The sequence below is a fragment of the Pagrus major genome, chromosome 5, assembly GCF_040436345.1.
Source record: "Pagrus major chromosome 5, Pma_NU_1.0".
NCBI lineage: Eukaryota > Metazoa > Chordata > Actinopteri > Spariformes > Sparidae > Pagrus > Pagrus major.
In genome coordinates this window covers 23,289,591-23,305,356 of record NC_133219.1, presented here as the reverse complement: position 1 = coordinate 23,305,356, position 15,766 = coordinate 23,289,591, and the positions used below count along the sequence as shown (strand labels likewise).

The following is a 15,766-nucleotide window of genomic DNA, read 5'->3' as shown; positions in this document are numbered from 1 at the left end:
AGTGCAGGTGTGTGTATAGTATGTGTGGTACAAAGAGACATTCTTCAACATATGGGATGGGACGGGTCCCTCACACACTATTATTACAACCTTTCCTTGCGGTACAGGCAAAGAAAAAGTAGATAGGAATCAGAGCAGTAAGCAGAAACCTGATATGACACCATCAAATGTTCACAGACCTTCTCCACCGTTTTACATCAGAGTTTACCGACTATAAAAGATTATCACCTCCAACCTGGCTTTAGTCCAGTCTGTCTGTATCAGAGTTGCTAATAATATAACGGCTAACGAAAGAAATTGCACATTGTTTCTGCTGATGATTCACTGTGAGTTGACAAAGCAAATCGAACCACTAGGAACAGCCAATGACGCCTTCTACTGGACACAAAAGGAACAACAACAGCAAGTTATCATGAGCCTTGAATTATAAAAAACTGATCACATTTGGAGCTAATTACACATGGGAACATTTAGGACTTGTGATTGGAAAGCAGTGTCACAATATGAGAAATAATCATTTTACAGTATTAATGCATATTACAGTAACTCATTACATGAGACAAAACATCCCACATACAAAAACAAAAATGTCAAACATCTCTTTTTTTGTTTCTAATTACAATTTGCTTTGAATCATTCATTTGCACAACAGAATCACAACATAATATGATACCAAAATACAACTTTAACTAGTAAAGACAATAAAGTATACTATGAAGTACAGTACCCTTTATGGAAATAGTCTTTTCTTCTTCAATAACCCTCTGAACAGAAATGCAGTTGTGTCTTTTCTGGAGTTAACACTAATCATTTATTATTTTACAAATAGTTTTTTATTTCTTGTAATTAGTTTGTAATTTGGAGGTTGCTGAAGTCTTTGGCTTCTTGACTTCTCCTGTACCCACTGCAGCTCAACTTCATTATCGATTAATCTGCCAATTATTTTCTGATAATTGATTAACTGCTCAGTCTATAATATGTCAGAAATTGCCCAAAGTGATGTTTTGGTATTTGCTTCTTTTGTCCAACCAACAGTCCAAAACCCAAAGACTCTTCATTTGCTATCATAAATGACAAAAACGCAGCAAATCCCTAAATTTTAGAGCTGAAAATGTTTGACATTTTTGCTTGAAACAATTACTGAACTGACTGATCAATTATCAAAGTAGTTGACAAATAATTTTATTTAAGGTCGACAGTAGGACAGCAGCATCTTCTCACATCGTTTAATCCACCTGTCATCGTGCAAATAAGTGAAGGTAAACGTTTTTCTTTTAATTCTGTGGCTTTTAAGAAAGGTCCCTCGCTAGTTAACCATTTTGAGATTTAGGGTTTTGGATAGGATCGAGCACATGCTGCTCCAAAGACAGTTTTCTTCTGGCCCTTGATGTTTAAATAGGTCTGGCTGTAGCTGGTTTGGCTGATATGACCAACCAGCAGAGAAACTCAATACCTCCCAATCTGCAGTGTTGACAGTCACAGGCCTGATCTGGTCCAGATACTCGTTGGTCATCATTCCAAAATATTATTAATTGTCAAATTGATTAATCGACTAATTGCTGCAGCTCTAACCACCTGTTCACTTCTGTTGTCTGTATTTATGCTGTTTGTATAAATGCAAAATAAAAACTTAATTACATTTTTTTTGCCTTTTCTTATTTGAAAAAGTATTTTCTGGCTCCTCAAAAATATGTTTACCTTTGTGAACAAACAGTAGCTGTCCCTGGTCTATGTGTGCCTGGGTGAAGTTGAGCACTTCCTTCATGGGGGCGCTCTTCAGGGCCAGGTGTCCGTTACTGGGTGGGGTCACCATGAAGTGTAGCTCCTCTGGGGGCGAGTCCAGGTCCTGTGCCCTTAGATCCTCCGGCCTGATCTCTGTCACTGAGGACACCCAAACCTGGACACAAGATGGACATTGTCAGAACAGGTGGCATCTGTAATCTACATGACAATACAGACCTCCGGGAAGAGGGGAACAGATTTGCTTTGTTTGACATGACTCATGATGTTATTTGACAGCCAAATGCGAGTTTGACATTTATTTGGATAGATGGAAGGAATTACCGTCACAGTTTGTTGACATTACGGCTCGTTTCCATTTGTGGATGCCAGTCTTTGAATAAAAAAAACTTAAATATGATTGTCTGTCGAATAGAACAGGATTATGTCTCATACTTTTTGTAACACCTTTTCTCTGCACAGATAAGAGTCAATTTAAAAAGGAAAAGAGACACATAAAAGACCAGTGGAAACAGCTGATGTGTCCTTGACATTCATCACCACATACAATGCAGCCAGGGCGCTGTGGGTGTGAGCTCGAAGGCAGTTTCACGTATATTTCTCTCTCTTGCCTTTCTCCCGTCATTTTCCACTGTGCAGTTTATCATCCAACAAAGAACTGAAAAATAATCTCTGACTGAGGCGCCTAAAGACGGCAAGACAATAACAACCTATAGACTCTGAGCATCACCCAAGTCACATTCAACAACATAATTCAAATGGAGGACATCTCAGTACTAAATATAGCCATGCAGACTGTAAACACAGTTGGATGTACTGCAGAGTGTTCGTGCGGCGCAGTTAAGGTCCTGCTTCCATGTAAATTCAAAGGCCTCGAGCTGACATGATGGAACAGAGGAACTCATTGAGACACAGAACACAAAGCTACTGAAGCGTGCAGAGACTTGACAACAATGGATGAGCTTCTATAGTCCAGACCGGAGCAACTATTGCATAATATGATGTCACTGTCCCTCATACAGGTTGTAATTCCACAGTAATCACTGAGAGGATGAGACAGAAATCTTCTTTTTTCACAGCAGACATTTATACTTTATCATAGCAGGAACAGCACAGGTGTTACAACATTAACAATGTTCCAGTAAGTGAATAAGACTGAAGCATGATCATCAATTTCTATTAAAACCTGTGCTTTTGTGACGTGTCAAAATGTCTGATCCTTGAAAAAACTTCTATATAAAATAAATAAAATACATTTAGTTTCTCTTTATTCTTAGATATACCTGAATGCCTTTTACATGTCGTCATCATACAACTGTACTCGGATTTAGTTAAATTACCATGGCACCTACTGTATTGTAATAGTTTGCTTTTTGTTTTTGAGGTTGGGTGAAAATTAAACCCTCATTAACAGATTTTTTAGCCACATTGGCCTCGGGGAAATGGAAACAAGTTGTGTGACATATTGACATATAACTACCTCATCAAGTTGATAAAGAAAACTTACTTACTGAAGTGTATACATACTACTAACTCTAATGCTGTATCGTAGGCAACTGGACGTGTTTCAGTTTCTTGAAGACGTTTAACCTCTCATCCAAGAGGCTTCTTCAGTTCTAACTAACCGTGTGAGCTGTGAGAGCTCACATGTGTCCTTAACGACTCTGTAAGGACACTCCCATGCAGAGTTTAAAAGCCTGCAACTCCCCTCCAGCTAGTTAGAACTGAAGAAGCCTCTTGGATGAGAAGTGAAACATCTTCAAGAAACTGAAACACGTCCAGTTGCCTACGATACAGCACTTACTATGACTTCTGTTTATGTACTTTCTCATGGGTAATTTGCTTTGGCAAAGTAAAAGTCTGTTTTCGATTCCCAGTAAACCTGTTTTGAATCAAAGTGAATTGAAAACGTATCACTTACATATTCGCCAGATAGAAAGCAACATCACTTGGAGTTGTTTTTTGTGCATTTTGATTATATACACTATTTTATCTCCATGTTGGTCTCCATTAACTCCTGAGAGAAATATCTGGCTCTTCAGCTGCTTAATGCTCCACAATATTCACCAGCTGGCTGCTAACTATGTCTGTCTGACTGTGCTGGTGAGCTGTGAGTTTTAAGAGCTTTTCACTAAAAACAGCTGCCTGTTGTGGTTGGAAACGACACTGATGCGAGATGTAAGTGAGAACCGAAACCATAAAGTCGTGGATCTTGAACCCAAATGTGAGATGCTCTCTGGAGCTGAGAGGACGGCAGAGTGGTAATAAATAATTGCAGGTTCAACACTACGAGGGACACCTTTCACATTATATGTAGTCACCCATTTTTTAAATTAAAATATTGATTATAGCAGCTTTAAAGTCACAATAAATGCCATCAATAGGTTTGGTTGCCTGCTCTGGAGTGTTTTCTCATGTACCATACATCTTCATTTATTCATAAATTACAGATACATTTCCTGTTTGAACTGTTTTTAGCAGGCCACGTTGACGTGCTATGCAGCTACAAGATACGTAGCGTTTTATATAAAGGGTATGATCACACCAATGTCTCAGCGATCACACTCACAGCATTTTTTCCCACCGTTGTTCTGTTGACAGCTGGATGACGTGAGAAGTTGATGCACAACAGTTGCTGCAGCCTGCACACATCACACGATACATGAGAGTGTGATACAATTTGATTGTAAATAGCCATCAATGTCCCCAAAAGTCCCCAAACTGAAGGCTGAGGTGTAACTCTGGCCTCTTACTTGGCTGTAAAAAGTGTTGGTCACTGGAACAGAAGCATGGGGGTACTTTTTTAATTAGCACCTGTGAACCACATCCATCCACCACACGGAACACCACCCACGTGTCTGTTAACCTAATGGGAAATGACTTCACGTCCACTGATCTCCCACTAAACAGGAAGTCACAGCATGGATGGGTTTGATGAGTCTGATGAACAACATCAGTGTGACTCACCGTGTTCAAAGACAAGACATATGAGATCAGTTTGCACAAATTGCCCTCCCGTGGAGTCGAGATCAATCCCTCAAACATGACGGGGTGTCTACCGCTCATCAGACCACTGAGATAACGCTCAGGCACAAAACAAAGTTACACCTTTGATCTTTCTTAACGAATCCCCATGAGGCTTTACTGCTTAACCTCGTCTGTTCTGACGTCTATTTGCTCAGCCGTGTTTTTTTTTTTTTTATCTCAGCTACACACAACGCATTTTTATCTTGACTTCCTTCCTTTAATCACATGTTGCTTGGTCTCAAGTTTCCCCCCTTTTGTCAGAAAATCATATCAAACAATACGACAGGAGACTTGCAGCCGTATGAGACTACTCCATGAACTTTAGTCATACTTTCCTGACCACAGACTGCCAAAATATGTCAATGTAGTTGTTATTATTTCTTAATGTCTGTCATAATCCTTGGAAAACAGTAACAAGTCAGAAGAAGGTCACCTATTAATGCCACACCTACAAAATCAAGACTTTTGTTTTTAATTAAAACATGTCAGCAGATTCTACATTATAGATAGATAACGCAAGTTGTTTGATGACATAATGATAAGATTAAACTGAGAAGTCATTGCATGATGTTTCTTTTGTCTGTATTGTTTGTTTCAATTTGTCAAAAGGACAAAATGGACTTATCCATTTTACAGTAGATTTTATTCGGTGCTGCACTGATATCTAGTGTCTACGGGTTTATTCAGCTTTTGCCAAGCTCATGTAACATGTAAAGATGATCTCTGTGGCACAGTTCAGAATTAAAAGTGTCCTTTTTAAATAATGATTCGGAAAACATCACATCTGTTTTAAAACTAATATGTTCCAATGAATGATATGACAGAGACATAACTCTGTGATTGTAAGAAAACATGTACATCTCTCAAGATCTTCCACAGCACAAGCGCTGACATGAATTGCAGTGGTAGAGAGCCACCTTGTGGACGATCAGACTCCAGTTTCCTGCCACCTAACATCAAGTAAAACATGATATAATCACTACTGATCACATTGAATAAGACAGATTACAAATATGTCCTAACTAGTTTGTCTTAGAGTTTCTGATTAAAACTACTTTAACTAAGCTGGCTTCCCAGTCTTCTTCAGTGCAGTTAACTCAAGAAGTTGCTCTTCTCCGAGTCTGCAGGATCCCAGAGGAATTTGAGGCATTTGGGGCAAAGCTGCACAGACAATAGAGACCTACACTTCAGCCTCTCCTTCCAGCTGGACCTCTCCCAACTCTCGCCACTAAAGCTGACTGAGCACAAGTCAGCACTGCTCAGCACATTGACACACACGAGAACTGTGCGTCACATATTCACAGTGTGTGTAAGCAGACAGGTAGTAAATAAGCAGTAGTGTTTCTTTGTATGCGCAGAGAGATGTGAAGTAGATGAAAGTGGAATGATCTGAAGCCATGTGGTCGCAGCGTTTGCTATTTCCAGGCCATGCCATCATGTCACTCAACGCTAGGATGCTGTGAAATGGGACTCAATACAAGCAACATATTTTTGGCAGCGAGACCTTATGTCCGTGTTATGCCTGAGGTTTATTTTCCATTTGATTTAAACTCTTTTGTATTCATTAGAGGCCTTTCAAATCATTTCCAGTCAACCCAAAATATGCAAAATGGCAGCAGCTCCCTCTTCAGATCACCGAAGCAGCATTGCTTGCAACTGACCCACTAAAAAGCAGCTTTATTTTCAAACTAGGAGAATCTGTTTAACAACTTAACACCATAACAGACCGCCCTACAAGTCCAAGGCATCTCTAAATGTATGTCAGCGTCTGTTCTGTGCTGCCAGCCACCCTAGACCCTCCTCCACATAGCAAACATAGTTTCCCTCATCCAGCCAGCCAGGGCTACTTGCAACACTGCCCGCATGAAAATTGTCTGACAGAGCGCTATGGTGCCAGACCTGCTGGTTAAAAAAAAATGTCCAGAGTTTAAATTTAGAGCAGTGCAGACTCACCCTGAGGACCCTGTTGGCTGTAATAACGGGAGGCTCATCGTTGACAGCTGTAACCTGGATGTACACCGTCTGGGGTGCACTCTGCTTCCTCAGGCCTGTATCGTTGGCTACCACGGAGAAGTTGTCAGCTAAGGTTTCGCTGCTGTCATGGACATAGTAGATGAATTCGTGTTCCACCTGATTAAAGAAGATGGAAATTATCAGGGAATACTTGTAAGCATTTGATCAAAAGACAGGTATAAAACACTATAATTATTTGTGACTCTCGGGTCACTCTCATCTATTACTGCATATAAAGACAGAAACTTAACACATAACCGCTTTGTTAAATTTTAGAATTAATTGGGAGCACCAACATTAAAGAAAGAAAAAGCGAGGTCGAGAGATTCTGGCTTGGGTAGGATTAAATGAAAAGGGGGTCAAGCCAGGGTAATGCTATTTTTACAGCCCTTTCATTTTAAATTTTTTATTAAGATTCAATTTTAGGTTATAAATATTGTGGAGAAAAAAAGCTGGTCGATAAGGACATGAGCTCTGTGGCTTCACTATTACTTTCAGGCCTGACATAAATACTGCAATAATTATAAATCAAATTATTTATGCATCAGTTGACCAGTCTAAGCAAACTATGCTTAATATTGCTATACAGTAATTTAATTAAGAAGGCATTTTAGCTTGTCAAAATGCCTCTAAATATGGGTCAATTTTGGGAGCATCCTCTGCTCTAAATCATCCCATGACTTTAAAATGAGATGACAGACATGACATCTGTGTCTTCAGAGATAGTTATAAGCATAGAAAGTATTAATGCCCCTGTAAATCAAATCATTTATCTCTAATTGAGCAACTTTAAGAGATTGTGTAAAAATATCTCACCTGCCTCCTGCTGAAAGAGGTTATGGCCACACCGGGCAGCCGGGAGTGCTCAATGTGACCGTGCTGCGGGGGCTCAGTCAAACTATACAGGAAGTTGATTCCAGCGAAGTGTCGGTTGGTAACTTTGAGCACATCCTCGGTCAGTGCCTTGGAGGCGCCCTCGTCCAGTGTGATATTAGAGACCTGAAGTGGGATGAGGCGTGGGATGATGTCAACAGACATCCTAATGTCGTTGACATCAGTGACCCCGTTGGTGGCATCGAGGATGAAAGTGTCGTCGACTTTGCCGGGCTCCACCTGCATGTACTGGATGTTCCCACTGTTAATGTCCTCTTGGGTAAATGTCTTGACAGGGGATTGTTTGGTTCCGATGTAGCGCTCCTTGACAAAACGCCGGAGAAAGCCATGAGACGGGGCTACCTTGACGGTGAATGCAATCTCAGATGGCAGGTTGTCCTCGTGAGTGACCTGCAACAATCAGAAAACATATTCACTGGTTACATTTGAAATGTTCCATGTGTCACTAAAGTTTAATTTTCATTTGCTCTTAATGTTACTTGGCATCACTGTAAAATGTAAATGCAAACACTGGTCAGCATTCGATTTCTACCTTTTCAGTAGCCTTAAAATTTTAAACTGGTTTTCCACTGTAACATTAGTGTCAAACTGTCCTTTAATTACAATTAAGTTATCTGCCGGATGTTGTTCCCTTGTGATACCAAAAGTATGCCACAGGATGAAAGCTGTTTGCCTAATTTTTTTTTTCAATGCTCATGTTAGGTTTGGAAGCGGAAAACAAGAAAATGTTTAAAATGAAACATTGTCTGCATATAAACAGATTTTTGCCAATATCTGATATGCCGATATTTTCCAATACCAATATATATACACACATATCTTATTTTATCCCAACTACTTGCACATAACATAAAGTCTCTCCTGTAGTGGAAGTAACATATTATTAAACCTCCTCTTATCGGGGTATATTTGGATGAGTATTGGTACTTTCACAAAATATTAACGCAATGACATTAATTTAATTACATGATATAATGATGTACAAAATGTAAGACGATATACTACCTCATATTATGATAACCATATACAGTATATAATAATATTGCCCAGCCCATTGTGAATCCCTAATTGTTATTTATGTCATAACTAGAATTTTCATCATTATTATCCTCTGTAAAGAATACAATTGTGTGATCACTGTTCAAACAATAAAAAAAAAATAAAGAAAATTTGGTATTTAATATCTTAATAAAAAATGTGATTCTGTAAGTTGAATAAAATATGAGAGCACCGGTCTTCAAGATAGCCATCATGTTGTTTAAATTAAAATAAATGCTGCATGAACATTGATGAAACGTCAATCCGCCTGTCTATCTACTAAAACACTCACCTCTAGTTTAGTTTCGTCGATCTTCACTGGTTTTCCCTCTTCTACCAGTAAGCTGTTGTGATGCTGCACAATAGGTGGCCTCTGATGACTTTCCAGGTAAACCTTCACATTAATCCTCACTGCAAGCTGAAGACCTTTAGCTTTCACTGTTAAGTTGAAATGGTCTCCCAGGTGTTTGCTGTCATTGTGCCGAAATGAGATGAGCCCATCCTTTAAGTCAGCCTGTGAGAATGAGTCCACCTTTGTTTCACTGCGGTAAAGTCCTCCATACTTTGGTGCCTCATCTAATTTGAGAATGACCTCCTGGTCATCTCTGATGTCCAAATTTGATATGACACTAAAATTACTAGGAGAAAAGGTTACCGATTGGCCCTTCTGAACCAGGAGGCCAGTGTTGTTGCCAACCCTCAAGAACGGGTCATGTGCACTGATGTCTAAAAGGCTTGATATAAAATGTTTTCCATCGGAGACAAAGAGCACAAACCTGCCAGTGCTCACACCTTTGTGAATGAACAACACTCGCTTTTCTTCCAAGTCCTTCTGTCGAAACTGGAACAGCCGGTGAGTAGTGTCATTAACCAGCACTAGGTCTCCCATCGGGATCCCACGTCGAGTGTAAATCAACTGGCCATCATCAAAGTCAGAGTCTGCATCATGATAACGCAAATCCTCTATAGTGAGTAACTTCTGTCCATCCCTTACTACATGGAAAACTTTATCAATAACACGTACCGGCTTTTGGTCATTGAGTAACTGGATAGAAATATTGAACGTTCCTTCTTTGGAGCCAATTTCATCTTCTGCAATGGAAGATTTGAACCCTTGGCTGGTGGAGGCTATGAAAGTGAACTCATCTTGGGTTGTTTCGCTGTCATCATGGATGTACATTATACGTTCCTCTAAGATATCCTGATTACTGAAGGTTAAGATATTGTTGTAGCTAGCATTGGAATTTGACTGACTAATACGGGCTAGCTTTCCATGTTTGGGGCTGTTTATGACTGTGTAGTACATATCCTTTGTACTCAAAGTCTCCGCAAACAGCTCATTTTTTGTGATAAGTTTACTTTCTCCCTCCAGAAGTGAGAGGCCATCATTTCTCATAAACACACTGTTGACATCCGCTTTAATGGAAAACTGGAAATCATAGTTTTGTGACTGAGCATGTCTGGAAACAAGCTGAAATTTGAACCTGTCACCGGTATCCTCATAAGGCCTGTCGACCAGCTCGTAATGTACTTTTAGATCTGTCACATCTCTTTGGCTAAAGGTTGAGTTCTTCTTCAAGACTGTGGTGTCGAGCAGGAGTTTACCTTTCTTTGGTATGGTGAGAACCCGAAAATAAAGGTCATCCTCTGAGATCGTCACACCTTCGGCTGTGGCGAAAAGATGGTCAGAGTTTAGCGTCACTTTTCTGACTTTATCAATGTCTATCATGACATTCCTCACTAAGTAGTACTTCACCCACTTTACTGTGATTGGGAAGAGAATCTCAGTGGTCGCCCTTCCAGCCACATTAACTTTGCTCTTAAAGTAATCATTGGCGGTGGATGTCTGGATTTCTTGAAAAGTGCTAACATACCTCAGGCGCTCTTTTTCTAGAAGCCTTTGGGAAAACGAGTCAGTATGCCTCCATTCACCACTTGAGTGAAGTCTCTGGAGTTCTCCATACTGAGGGGGCTCAATAACATCATAGCGGATGTCTACAACTTGTTTCACAGCATTGGTTTGCACAGCCAGCTGCTTTGAACCAATTATAGCTGACTCTCCTTGAACAATCTCAATGCCTGTGTTGTTGGCAATCTTATACTCCAACGCTACAGCCATGACCCTAAGAACCACAGTGTTGCTCACCTTTTCCCCATCGCTAACTCTAAGAACTATCCTCGAGTTTCGAACCCCTGTGTGAACATAGTACACCCTTAGTTCCTCCAAGTCTAAATACGAGAATGAGGTCACTACCTTGCCAGGGTTGTTTTCTAATTCTAAATATCCCGCATCAGCGTTAAGGCTCCCGAGCACAGAAAAGACAAGGTCGGTGTAGGGACTGTCAATGTCTGTGGCCTTCAGAATATCTGTGGTGAGACGTTTCTTTGTGTTCTCCAAGAGGACAAAGAGATTTCCTTCAGGGAGACTTAATTCAGGTGCATCATTGGTGGGTGTCACAGTAATATTGTAGCGGTATAATTTGTTGGCCTTCAGATAATCAGGAACTTGCTTTCTACTGCTGGAATAAATTGAAAACATGAAGAAGTCATCTGGTTCCTCAGAGCCTCCATGGATATACATCACTCGTCCATGCCAAAGATCCAACATACTGAAAGTGTTCTCCTCTTGATCTTGATCAACATCAAGCCTTATCTGACCACGAATTGGTTGCTCCCGAATTCTGAACATGATCTGAGACTGTCGAATGCCAAGCTTCTTGAAGTCCAGAAGTACCTTGACGTGTTTGGCCTCGAGAGATGCTCGACCACCTTCCTGGACCACAAGGTTTTTGAGCTGCACAAAATTCGAGCCATACCTTCGGTCCATGCCCCTTGCTAAGGTGGACATGTGAAGTGATGGTGTTGGTGTCACCAAGTGAAAGAGGGATCTTGGAGCACTTGTTGGACTCACCGTGGTCGATGGTTCTGGTTCTTTCTCTGGCTCACAACCAACTGAGATATCCTTGGTGACTACAGCATTGGAGAGACCCATCTTCACTTTGTTAACTTCAATGCTCTTCAAACATCCTTTAAAGGAACCTCCTCTGACTCGTCTTCCAGACACAGAAACAAGTCCTGCCTTTCTCACTTCTGCTCTGGTGCTATCATCGATACCTCCAACAAAAAGATAACCTTTAAGCTGAAGCCCCTTGGAACGAGAGCTAATGCTGCTTTTCACCATTTCTCCGTCAACAGTGAGCTCAAGGCTTTTTGAACTGAAATTCAACTTGATAGAATGCCATTTCCTGTCACTGATGAATGTGAGGGAACGAAGCTCTGTTTTCGTTCCACCTTTTCCAACAATGGCCACTGGCAAACCCTCCTGAATCTCCACAGCAACAAAGTCCCCTTCTCTGGCTGAACTGTACAAAATAATTCCCTCTTTTGCTGAAGTGTGGACAACACATTCAAATACTGCTTCTTGCTGGGTGCTCCAAGTTGGAAGAGAAATATAAGCCCTGGAGCTGAAGAAGCTGATAGGGTCCTCCTCTGTGGCAAAGAATTGAGGACTACAGCCTAAAGACACCTCATAGACATTCTTAAATCCAGTGTATGGCCTCAGTGATGACAGCAGGTCGTGTTCGTTGAAGACCACATCCTCCATGCACCCTCGGAAGCCAATCGGATCTCTGGGGAGGTAACTTCTATCCAGGCCTCCTGAGCCTCCCACATAGATACCATCTAAAACTTGGAGATCGTGATGGGAGCCAGGCATCTTTGCACTGGTATGAGAGTTCTTGTCTACAGTCAGAGTGATATTTTGCTGCACATGGTAGATCTCCACAGAGTGCCAGGCCAAGTCGTTGAGCTGAGAGCCTCTCTCTGATTGTAACACTTGCTCCCCCGATCCAAGGTCAAGCTTCAGCTAAGAGAATAAACAAGGAACAAAATATAAATGCACATACTGATCTGAGCAGAAATTCAATTTAAATTCTCGTTTACCAGTTTAGAAAATATCTTTTTTTAGATTTGATTACTGTTATTGTTTGCCATGTTCACGGCATGTCTCTAAGAATAATAGTGTTGGTCAGTTGGTTCATCACACTGAAATGTCTTTTTGGTTGATGTTTGTGCTTTTGAGTCAAATGTCTCAACAACTATTGGATGGATTGCCAATAATTTGATGGATGTTCATGTCCTGCTGGGGGTGAAATGTAGTGAGTTTAGCGATTCCTTAACTTTTTTATCTAGCACCATATCAGGTCACATTAAACTAAGATGATGAACATTGTACACATTATACCTACTTACAATCTTGTTTTATAAACATATACAAATATTAATATATCATTACTATTCTTTATGAAGCATTTAAATATTTTTGTTCTATAATTCATGAAATTATGATTTTGAATTAAAGGATTAACTGTAGACACTGTGACACCTGGAAAGGAAAACACAGGATTTAGACTGTGATGTCACATTGTTTTTATAACACTGAGCTTTCTCTGTGATTTAAAGCAGGAAGAGAACTATTATCTCTTTGCCTTTAGCTACGTCCTCAGAGCATCATGTCACCATCTCAAACTAATGCTGCATTTAGATGACGTGCTTGTCAAGGCTTGCTGCTGAGTCCCCGCAATTCATGCACGGGTTTCCAGGGAGCAAACACTCATGACTGACTCACATGGAATGAGACCCCAAGCCCGAGGATAGCTTGTGCAAGTGAACAAAAAAAATATTTGGTGACCTGTGCCAGTTTAAGGAACAGGGAAGAGCAGTTCACTCCTCGTGCTCACTGAAGTACGACAATGTAACACAGTCGACAGAGTGATTCATTCCCGGTAGCACAAGTCAAACACGAATAGAAGCTTAGTCACAAGGAATTCTCGAGTTTGATGCACAAAAGCTATAATGCATATCTGAGGACTGTGTTTCTCATGAATGTGTCTGCATATTAAAAAGGCTTCCTACAGTACATCTGTCCATTCTGTATGCCGATTTATCTTGGCAGAGCTGCTTACAGGATGCTTGAGAAGCAGTCTTGAAAGGACAAATGTATTTCACCCTTAAATCCTCCCAGCAAGGCTTGTGTTGTGGGCTAAAAATAGTACACCCACTTGGGACACAAACCCATCCTTAATCTCTGAAGTGTGCCCAAAGTATACATATTTGTAATTAAATCAGAAGTTAACATCCAGAGGTGTATATTGTATGCTATTGTATGGTAAATATTGTGGCAAAGTTGATCTATTTTACTGCTGAAACACAGTTTCACACTTTGAATTTTGACATTAAAGCGGTCTTCTCATAATTTAGGCTCTAATATGGAATTCAGTACCTTGTAAATCTGAATTTCAACTTTTTGAAATGAACTCTGTCTTTCTTTTCACCTGACTAAGCTTTGAAGGCCTATTTTAAGGGGTACGTCTCGTGTTCGAATTGAGTCAAGCCAGTGTATTCACTGAGCAGACACATTTATGGCTGCACAGCGGTGTAGCATCATCGCAGTCTGATAACAAAAATACTGCTCAAAGTAAAGAATACTATCTTTATATTAAGGCCAAAATTATTAGTCGTTTAATCGATTAATGGTTCAAAAGAAAAGTTGTAATTTCTGTAATTTTTTTAGCAAAAATGGGAAACATTCGTTGCTTTCAGCTTCTCAAATGAGGATTTGGTGCTTTGTATGGTTTTATGTAATTATATTTTGAATAGAGTCAGTCATTTTTTTATAAATTATATGTCATTTCATGGAATAATGATTAATAATAACAAATAATCAAAATCTAAAATATATATTACATTTTATTATAAAGTGATTACAGGACCAGACAAGAGTATACAAGCAGCACACTTCTTAGATTGAAAGTTTTTCATAATCCAAGAAAAATTAAACTATCATACATGTCATAATGTTATCATTCAATAATCACACGATTACTCAAATACAATAAAACACAGATCTGCTGCTTTCATAATCTCCTAGATGCCACTGTGACAAGTGATTGGTATGGAGTAAACACTCAGCTGACACCACGCAGGCTTGTCTGCTTGTGTTACTGTGCTGAGAGACTGACACTGTCAACTGAGATAGAGCAATAGCTTACGGTGGTCAGCGTGTGTGTCTTTTCATGCGCGTGCGTGGTCAAGCACAGAGATCTGTGTGTATTGTAAGCCTGTACATATATGTGCATGCGTGTGCTCATGTATGGTTGAGCACATATACTCATGTGCCGGGGCCACGGATGTACCCACCTGCAGGCGACCAGCATGGAGCTCTAGTAGGAAGAAGTCGGTCTGGCCAGCGGCGAGAAACAGCAGGCCGTTGGTGCTGGAGGTTCGGAAGCGCATGCGGAGTGTGTTATGGTCGGACGACTCCGTTGCCTTGAGCTGTACAAAGCCATCGCCATAGAAGGAAGCTGGAGACGGAAAGATTGGAGAGAGATATGCTTAAAAAAAAAAAAAAAAAGGAAACAGAGAACAAGAGGGAGAACATATATGTGTTCAAATATGGTGTTCACAGTCTTTTGGCAGCTGTTGAACCCATGCTTTGAAAGTGAGATGAGTATGAAGAAAAACTGGAACGGAAAGTACAGTAGCAGTGAAAACAGCAAGCGCAGAGCAAGTCAAGTCAAGCATTGTGGTCTTATTATAGCCAACATGTGACATTTAGATATAAAAGCCAGCCTAATTATCATCTTGGCTGTTCTTTACAAGTGGAGAAGACTGTGTGTATGTGGAAATCATGCACACACACACACACACACACACACACACACACACACACACACACACACACACACACACACACACACACACACACACACACACACACACACACAGCTTTCTAACACTGTGCAAATTATACCTCACCTGATTTAAAGGAATGTTTTTAAGACTCTTTGGTTCTGCTGAGTTTAGCCTTCCTGGTGGGCCAGTTGAGTGCTCAACCGTGATGATTTACATGCAAGCATAGCACAAGAGTGTAATTATGATGCATTAAAGGTTTTGAATAATAATCGCCTATAGGATGAAACAAAAGCCTGTGCATTTCGCCTGAATTGCAGGTTTATGTTTCCGCTCGTTTGTTGTGTTTGGGGAAAGTTCGTCC

General features: G+C 40.4%; 1 protein-coding gene across 1 annotated transcript in view; it reads right to left on the bottom strand.

The window, feature by feature from the left end:
• The window catches only part of cspg4ba (chondroitin sulfate proteoglycan 4ba), a 29,742-nt gene that overhangs the window by 10,654 nt on the left and 3,322 nt on the right, over positions 1-15,766 (bottom strand). The window contains exons 2-6 of the mRNA XM_073465729.1: positions 14,911-15,074; positions 9,005-12,577; positions 7,597-8,064; positions 6,721-6,897; positions 1,699-1,897 (exon numbers count right to left, since the gene is read on the bottom strand). Coding sequence (XP_073321830.1) covers positions 1,699-1,897; positions 6,721-6,897; positions 7,597-8,064; positions 9,005-12,577; positions 14,911-15,074 — 4,581 coding nt within the window. The remainder of the gene's footprint in view (positions 1-1,698; positions 1,898-6,720; positions 6,898-7,596; positions 8,065-9,004; positions 12,578-14,910; positions 15,075-15,766) is intronic.